This window comes from Camellia sinensis, chromosome 5 (assembly GCF_055761805.1).
Source record: "Camellia sinensis isolate YWXY chromosome 5, ASM5576180v1, whole genome shotgun sequence".
Lineage (NCBI taxonomy): Eukaryota > Viridiplantae > Streptophyta > Magnoliopsida > Ericales > Theaceae > Camellia > Camellia sinensis.
In genome coordinates, this window is record NC_138965.1 from 172894688 (window position 1) to 172904500 (window position 9813).

Consider the following 9813-nt stretch of genomic DNA (forward strand, 5'->3'; position numbering starts at 1 on the left):
GCATTCATCAGGAACTGTTAAGATGTGTACCTCAGTAAGATGTGCATATCATGTGTACATTTATTTTAAACTATTAAATATTTACAAATTAATCTCAACCATTAAATAATTTGATTAGAAATCTTGAGCACCTCTTCAACCAGTTACGATTTTGACAAATTTCTGTACCGATTGTTCTTTTTCCACAAATCCTCTTCATTTTCCCACAACCCTTCTGTTTTTCAAACACAACTCGAACGCTCATCTTCGCCCTCGAAGACCATCCCTCGAAGACTATCCCGCAAACACGACCTGCCATCGACTTCACCTCAAGGTATGTCTCTCTCTCTCTCTCTGCAACTTTTTTCTTTCCCTTTCTCCATCTCCATTCTATGAAATCGTAGTTCGAAATCCCCTTCTTTGAAACTACCCCTTTCACCTTTGTGAACTCATTGGGTTGGTTTATAAAATTTGGTAATGTTTGTTTGCTTTGGTAGCTGTTTTGATTCCCTTTTTCGAAATCCTCTTTTGTTAACCCCTATTTCGTTTATCGATTCTTGTTTCTCATTCTTCAAAACTTCCCTTTCCACGTTTGTGAACTCACTTGGAGTGGTTGGATTCTAAATTTAGGAAAATATGATTGTTTGATGTTTGTTTGATTTGGTAGTTGTTTTGACTCCATATATATAGATATATCTTGAATTTTGCTTGAGTTTGTGTAATTTGATGTGTGGGTAACTGAATTTTGTACTCATGTAACTGATACGAGACTACAATTATTTATTTATTAAAATTTGTTTATGTTTCTAATTCTTCGTTTCTTCTTATGTTATACTTCTAGTAATGGTGCTTTTGGGTTATGGTTGAATGTAATATTTCCCTTCTGGATTAATAGTTGCATATTTTACCTCTACATTTGAGGATTTTTATTGATTGATATACAATTCTTCCAATGATCGGATATTGTTGATGCATTATCTATGCACATATTATTTTAATATTAAATTTATATTTGTTTGGAATTCCATCAGATTGAGTAGGTTCTTATTAACATTCAACTCAATGTAATACATAATACCAATGACTTTCTATATAAGTTTAGGGGGAAAAAATCATTCTTTATTATGCCAACAGATGCCCAGCATAACTAATGTATAATATTAAAAAATTCAATGGCTTTATGTTGTCTGAGAGGAAGAGTAAGAGTAAGAGATAAAGGATTTATAGAACAATGATACACGTCAAATCACATTACTGGAGAAAAGAAAATTGAATAGATAACAGAAAAAAAAATCGAACAAATTGATGGATTTCTTTAAGTGTTCAAACTAAGAAGCTTGAGGGAAAAGAGAATTTATTGAGGGCTTGAATCGCTTGATCTCAATCAAAATTTCAAAATAATCTCTGAAATAAGAGCTTGAAGTTGTATCTTTGTGAGCCTTGATGTGTAGAGCGTACTTGATGTGAGAGAACGTGGAAGGATCAACACGTAGTTGAAATGCTTGATGATTCTTCAAGAAAGTATTGAGAGTTTTTGGAAATAATTAAATTAGCATTTAATTAATTTAAATTTCTAGAAAAAATCATTGTTAAATTCTGAACTACACTAATTCTAAATATTCCCTCTAGTGATATGTTTACCTGCCTATCTAACATACACTTTACTTTGATTGGCTGCTTATCTAGCATACACTTGAGTCATGTCTAATATGACTCTTGTCGATTCTTCATTTACGAAAGTGTTCCAATTCTTTGTATACACTACTTTTATTGAGGGCTTCCTACATTTCTGAAATTATATTGTTTGCAGTAATCTTTTGATACTGGAATTTAAAGTAATGATGTTTGTATAGTATATGCTTTTTAATAACAAATGCATAAGAAGGCAATTTAAATGTTTTACCTAGAAAATTAGTTTTCCTCCCAAGCAGCTGGATCCTTGACTAGGATCTGTTTCAGAACCTATTTTGCAAAATATTAGAATTTAACAATTTTATCAGCAGTCATTATTATCATTATCAATGATCTTGATAATAAAATTTTGGAATTTTATTAGAGTATGATTTTTATGATGCTCAAATGAAAACATCAGATTTTCAAAAAGGCTTTATCAAGATCAGAAAACCCAATAACAAGAATTGAATAGTCAACCTAGTTAAAAGCAACTCATCTTCCTTTTTGACAGAGAAAAGTACTAGGAATTAAACTAAGTTATGATTTTTAAGTAAACAACAATTATACATAATCAGGAAAAATACTAGGAAAAATGTCTACAATTTTAAATGGGTGGATCAAATTGATATAGGGTGTGGTCCACAACACATGAAGTTAAATTTATATGATACATTCAAATTGTAGGCACTTTTCTGCATACATATCATTTATGTTAAGCAAAAATTATAACCAAAGCCATAGTTGCTGCCATTTATAGTTACTTACTGTATAATGTATAACTTCATGTGAGTATGATATATGGATTGATGTTGGCTCAAATAATTTGGAAAATACACTCCCACATTTTTATTTTATTTCAAATTTGTGTGGAAAATAATACAGTGGCATAAACTTCAAAGAAAGAAATACAAATTTTGACATAAACATCTATTAAAATATAACTTTTTCGCAGATATGCTTATACAATCTAAACTACAACTTGTACTATTAAATAAGACAAAAAAAGAAAGAAAGAGAGAAAGAAAGAAAGAAATGTGCTTTGCTTTTATGACGTTAAAAACATCATATTTCCTTAATGTTATGTTTGGATCATGGATTTAGCTAAGGATTTGGAAAAGGAAAGGGAATAAGTGTGTGAAATGCAATCATATTTAATTCACATTCCATCTACATTTTTCCTTTTTCTTTCATATCTCTACTTAAATCCATGGTCCAAACACAACATAATGGTTCTATGAAGATAAGAAAATCCAATAACAATAATCCAAATCCAATAGTCAAATAGATGAATAGGGCGGATACCGAGTTATCAAAAAACTAATCCAATAGTCCATCAAATTAAAAGCTAAACTAGTACGAAATTAACCAAGTTATGATCTATCAAATAATCCAATAGTCTATCCAATCAAATACATTTTTTTTTTTTTTTGTAGATCTTTTATTTTTTATCTTTTAAGTGGTCAATCAGTTGGTGTTGGTACATTTGTTTAAGTGTTTATGTAATGGTTATTGATACTTTGAACAAAGGTAGTACAGTTTCATCTCTATTATTGGTTATGCAGTTTGTTAATGTGAAAAGATGTGCAAAATAATATTTTTCATACATAGATTCTTTTTTTTTGCCCCATAATCATAAATCTTCTTAAGTATTATCTTCTTTGCTAACTCTGTTTCGATGTTCGGTTGTTGTTTGTCTCAAGCTCTCAATTTCTACATCTTAACGTAGAAGTAAAGCTATACCTCCCCCTTTCCTCCCTAGCAGTTGCATTGGCAGGTGTGCTTTTTAATTTATTTACTTTTAATTAATAGCAGGGTACTGCCGGGTGTGCTTTTTATTTATTTGTTTATTTTAATTGATAGTAGGATACTTGCGAGTGTGCTTTATTTATTTATTTTTTTTGAATTAATAGCAGGGCGCTGGCGGGTGTGCTTATTCATTCATTTGATCATAATAATTAATATTTGATAGCAAGGCATTGGTCAGGTGTGCTTATTTATTTGTTTGATATTAATTTATAGTAGGGCACTGGCAGGTGTGCTTATTCATTCATTTGATTATAATAATTAATATTTGATAGCAAGGCATTGGCCAGGTGTGCTTATTTATTTGTTTGATATTAATTTATAGTAGCGCACTGGCGGGCGTGCTTTTTTGTTAATTTGTTTCATTTTAATGGATAGTAGAGTACTTGCAGGTATTTTTTTTTATTTATTTATTATTTGCGTTCAATTGATAGCAAAGCACTAGTAGATGTGCTTATTTGTTCTTTTTTCTTTTAAGAATTGATAATTAAAAGCAGAGCACTGACGGGTGTGCTTATTTGTTCATTTTCTTTTAACAATTTATCATTGAAAGTAGAGCACTGGCGGGTGTGTTTTTTTATACTTTAATTGATAGTAGGGTACTTGCAGGTGTGTTTTTGAATTTATTTGCTTTGAATTGATAGCAGAGCACTGGCGGGTTTGCTTATTTATTTGTTTGATTTTAATTTATAGTAGGGCATTGGCAGGTGTGTTTTTTTGTTTATTTGTTTAATTTTAATTGATAGTAGAGTACTTGTAGATGTTTTTTTATTTATTTATTATTATTTGCGTTTAATTGACAGCAACACACTGGTGGGTGTGCTTATTTCTTCATTTTCTTTTAAGAATTGATAATTGATAGCAGAGCACTGGTGGGTGTGTTTTTTTATTTATTTTTTTGGTTTTAGTTGATAAAAGGGTACTTGTAGTTGTGTTTTTGAATTTATTTGCTTTGAATTGATAGCAGGGCACTGGCGGGTGTGGTTTTTTGTTGATTTGTTTGATTTTAATTAATAATAGGGTATTTACGAGTGTACTTGTTTATTATTTGCATTTAGCTGATGCCAAATCTGCACATCTATTGTCTATGTGCACATATGTTGTCTATGCGATTTGTTATGTAGATATGATGGATGAACCTAAAAGTAGTAGGCAGAAACAGGTCAACAGTGAAATTGACAATCAAGTTGCTCTGGATGACAAGGATAATGTTTTCGATGGGAAAGAAGAATGGTTAGCTTCCCAAACCTATGATAGTTTATGAATGCTTACTTAGGTTGATGTTTTGCAAATGAAATTCAATTCAGAGAAGGATGCTTATTCTTTCTACAATGCATATGCTAAGGTCATCGGTTTTAGCATACGAAGAAGTAGGAAACAAATTAGTGGATACAACAAATTTGTAGAGAGTAGGAAATAGGTTTGTTCAAGGGAAGGTGCAAGAGAAAAGAAATACTTACAGCGTGTGAAACGGGTAAGAACTCCTAGGGCAAAAACTAGACTTTTTTGTAGTGCCATATTTCGTGTGCGTTATGACAAGACAATTAGAAAATATGTTATGACCCACTTTGTAGGGGAACACAACCATCCCTTGGTAGCACCACACTGCGTCCCTTTTCTTTGGTCACATAGGTTTGTAACAAGTGCAAACCAAGCTCAAGCAAAGGCTATGCGCAATGTGGGTATGAAAACGAGTCAGATCATGGATTTTATGGTCCATCAATCAGGGGGTTATGAGAAAGTGGGCTTCATTCATAGAGATTTGCACAACCAATTCCAAGCTGAGCGCAAAGTACAACTTGCAGAAAGGGATGCAGAGGGTGCCTTAGGAAACTTATCAGCTAAACTAGATGCAGATCCATTATTTTTTTTCAAGTACAACGTCGATAAGGATAACCGGTTAGACAAGATTTTCTGGGCAGATGGTAGGTCTCGGATGGACTATGCTACATTTGGTGATGTATTAGTATTTGATACAACTTCTCGTACAAATGACAAGCCATTTGTGATTCTAGCTGGCGCGAGTAACCATTTTATGACAATCATATTTGGATGTGCTTTGTTGCCTAATGAGACAATAGAGACATACACATGGGTGTTGGAAATGTTAATGGAGGCCGTGGATGGACAAAGACTCATCTCTGTTGTAACAGATGGTGATAGGACAATGCGTCAGACAATCGAAAGAGTTATTCCAAATTGCAGACATCGTTTATGTTCTTGGCATCTGGAGAAAAATGTCTCAACCAATGTCCACCTACCAGAATTTACTAATGATTTCGCACAGTTGATGTTAAAGAAATGTAAAATTGATGAGTTTGACAATGCCTGGGCTCATATGGTGAAACAATACAAGTTGGAGAACAATAACTGGGTGTTAGAGATTCACCGCAAGCGTGATAAGTGGGCTGAGAGGTATCTTCATGGTCACATGTTTGCTGGGATGAGGAGCACTCAACTTGTGGAGGGTATGAATGCCTATTTCAATATGTTTCTCGAACCAAAGGTAAGGTTGTACGAATTTGTAGCACAATATGATAGGGCTCTTGCTAGGATGTGTGTTAATGAGGCAAAATAGGAATCTAAAATAGAGAATAGTTTCCCGGTTTTAACTACACCATTGAGAAGTTTGGAGAAACATGCAGCTGAGCTCTTTAGTCGGAAGATTTTTTCATTGTTTCGACGTGAAATCAACAAAGAAGGTAAATTGTTTGTGATGGAAAGAGTTGAGTTGGAGGATCGTCGCACCTATCGTTTTGGTGAGTACAAGTGTCACGACCCAAACCCGCCCCTATAGGTTTAGCATCATAACTGGCCAGTAATCCGTGGATTACCCAAGGCCTCTGAACAGATAAGCACATAATAAGGGGCTGCGGAAGCAATCATACAAAATAGATAAGATCCAATGAGCTGTGATAACATACATGGGACAGAAGATTGCAAAACTTATATATATATATATATAAGCGTGTCGGTCAAAGGATGCCATATTTACAACACATTAACAAAAGTGTGATTCCCAGAACTTGACTTTACAAAACCGACAGAGACTAGCATAAGTACAAAAATAACCATAGAACTAAACTTCAATAGGAACCTCCTCGGGAGGCACAACGGTTGGCTGACAAAAACAGAAGAAGGCCGTCAACTCCGGCCCTGATTACGCGCCGGCTCACCTACATACATAATAATAACTGTGAGCAAAAGTTCAGTGAACAATAATAGGGTAAAGGGGTTTCAATGAATGAGTCCGTACAGATTCAGAAATCATAATTCAGTTTCATATCAAATTCATAATTTGTCCAGATCATATACAGAAATCATAAGTCAAGCGTAAACATACGTGATACATCCCTTAGCATTAATAGAGTAGATACAGAACAGATGCAGACACGTGAGGGTTACGAATAACCAGTTCCATAAAGGAACCTTCGGATCCGGGTAACAGAGAATAAATACGCTGAGCCCCCATGACGGGGCCTCCGGTACGAGTAACAGAGTGCAGACAGATTAAGTTCCATAAAGGAACCTTTGATACCGGGTAACAGCCAACAGATATCACATGATGCTAAGGATGTCACGAATACATAACAGAAATTGGACAATCATTCATTGTACAGAACATATCATTTCGAAAAGCAGATCTTGTTTTATCACACAAAAAATAAATAAAGTTGAACATAACTTTACTAAGTTATTACTTGCAGTTGGCCTTGAGACAGATAGACGGAGCAGATTCGTCAAACGGTATGCGGCACGTGACCTACATAACACATAACAGACACACACTTGAAACACACGTTCTAATTGTACATAACTTATCTCGTTGGCTCTCAGTGTGTTTCTAACCCTTAATCCTCAATATGGAGTCTCAAACATGGTCTAGGAATGCCTAGGATGGAATGAGGATGCAAGAATGCATTGGAAAACATTTCTTGAAACTTGCTAAAAATAAGGTCCACGCTCGAGTGCGGCTTTCCCCGCTTGAGCGAACATGCAGACAATGAAGCCCCGCTCGAGCGGACTGTAGACTCTTGAAAAAGTACTGGATGCAAGATTTTCACGCTCGACGGACGTTCGACCTCCGTTCGAGCGTGAGACTCAGACCCCCGCTATACACAAACTTCTGGGTGTATGCATTTCACGCTCGAGTGTAAACCTCCACGCTCGAGCGGAGTGCATGTACTCAGAGTGCACGCTCGAGCGTAGATCAAATTTCTAGAATTTCCATATTTGATCACCAAGCTCAAATTCGGCCTTTAAAGCATCAAACTCAATTTTCTGGGCCTATAACTTGAGGAAATACATGAAAACTCATAAAACAACATGTTTTGAAGATCATTTTACAAAATCAAAGCCCAAAAGTATGCCAATTGAGCAATATTCAACTTGAAACTTGAAATTAATTCATGAACATACATGCATGTACATTCTTGAGCTAAGGCCCTCCAAAACATGATCAAATGCTACTAAATAACATGAAACTCATTGTTTTCCCAAAATTAAAGTGAATTCAACACATGTATGAGGAAATTCTTGAAAATCATCCTTCAAAATGTTATGAAACATGCATGCATGCATGGATTCATTCTTAATTCCCAACCTTTAGTTCTATTCACATGCTAATTCACCTACATAATTGATTTCAAGCATCAATCAACTAAATTACAAGGCTAGAGACTAATATTCTTACATAAAGTTCTCAACTCCTTATGGTTAGAGATGTTCTTGAGCAATTCACCAAGGTCTCCCAGCAATTTCTCCTAACCCTCAAGCTTAATCCCAATCTCTTCCCTCTCTCACTCTCTCCCACGTTTTCTTTCTCTGAAGGCTCAATTGTGGTCAAATGAATAAATGAGGTGAATGGGGCTCAATTAGTCTAATATATACTTAAATAAAGCGTAGCTAATTAGGGTCAAATAAATGACACTAATTTAATCAAATATAATCGCTCCGAACTGAATTTTAATTAAACCTACTATAAAATTCTATAAATCCTACTCAGCACATAAATCAAGTCAATTTCTGATTCGAACGCCGATAAGGCTTTCAATTCGCAAACGAAACTAGGACGCGAACAGATCTTCCTACGCCTAACAGATATAAACATAACAATGCAACACGTACATGCAGTTTAATTCAGAATTTCACCTTAATTGCTAATTAGGTATAATTAATCACAGATTAATGTTAATCAGAGGTCAGGGTTATTACAACAAGGCATTAACATGCACATGGACGGTTGAGTATTTTCCAGCAGATATCACAATAAAATGTTGTTGCTTGAAGTTTGAGTCGTTTGGCATCACTTGTTGCCACATGGTTGCTGTCATGAATTCTGAATAATTAATGTGTATTCCATCGAGTTGTGCCTTGAAGAGATGGACAAGATGTGGTAGGTCAGGATATCAATAACCAAGTCTTACCCAAATTTCTAGCATCCTAACATAGACAGTTCGGTTCAGTATACTGAGCTCATGTTTTAGTGATATGTCATATTATGCCTCACACGCAGACAAAGATTTTGAAGAGGCAAGGGAAATGGCTTTCCAGATGACATCAAAGATGAAAAAGCGTTGGGCAATGCGAATAGAATATAATACCGAGGTTGGGGACAAAAATATTACACCCAAACTATGTGGCGTCGGTGATCCTAATGTAGTCAACACCAAAGGGAACCCTGGAGGGACATCTTCTATGAGTAAACCTCCAAAACCAAGGCGATGTGGGTATTGTAGGCATGGTACTTTAATTGCATGCCTTTTTTCCATCATGTTGCATGTATATGATTATTAAAATTGTTTGTGCATTATTTGCTATTGTAGGAGCATCAGACACACGAAGTGGAGGTGTAAAAAATTGGCTTCAAGTGGCTGGAGAGAGGGAAGCGACTCAGACATTGAAACATTCATGAGCACAGAGTTAGAGCCTCACATGGAAGATATCGATGAACTAACAGATTCTCAAGTATAGTTTAGTTTTATGATGAGCCTTATAGTGATTGATACGTTGTTTTCGCAAGGAGACACTAGTGCGTATTAGTTACATTTTGTTAGTGTCTTAGGTGTTTTAATCTTTTATAATATCCATAAATTTCCTAGTTTGGAGAATCATTTAAGAAATAAAGGTGAATAAATCCCAAATCTATTTGTTCGACTGTTGTCCTTAAGTTGGATGATGTAACAACCCCTATCCGTAATTAGCCACTAATTCGTATTTAATGATGTTAATGAGGGGATTAAAATAAATTATGTGTTTATTCTGCACTTTGTATGATTTTGACTTTCTATCTGTTACTTATAGAAATATCTGTTTGGAATTCCACTTTAATATGTAAATCGAAAGCCTTTTCGGCAC

General features: G+C 34.8%; 1 protein-coding gene across 1 annotated transcript; it reads left to right on the plus strand.

The window, feature by feature from the left end:
* The first annotated feature begins 3826 nt into the window (after window positions 1-3826).
* Window positions 3827-6034, plus strand: LOC145791873 (protein FAR-RED IMPAIRED RESPONSE 1-like). Its single transcript, XM_082872331.1, has 3 exons — window positions 3827-3848; window positions 4581-4689; window positions 5089-6034. The coding sequence occupies exons 1-3, from the start codon at window positions 3827-3829 to the stop codon at window positions 6032-6034; spliced, it is 1077 nt and encodes a 358-aa protein (XP_082728457.1).
* The last annotated feature ends 3779 nt before the right edge of the window (window positions 6035-9813 follow it).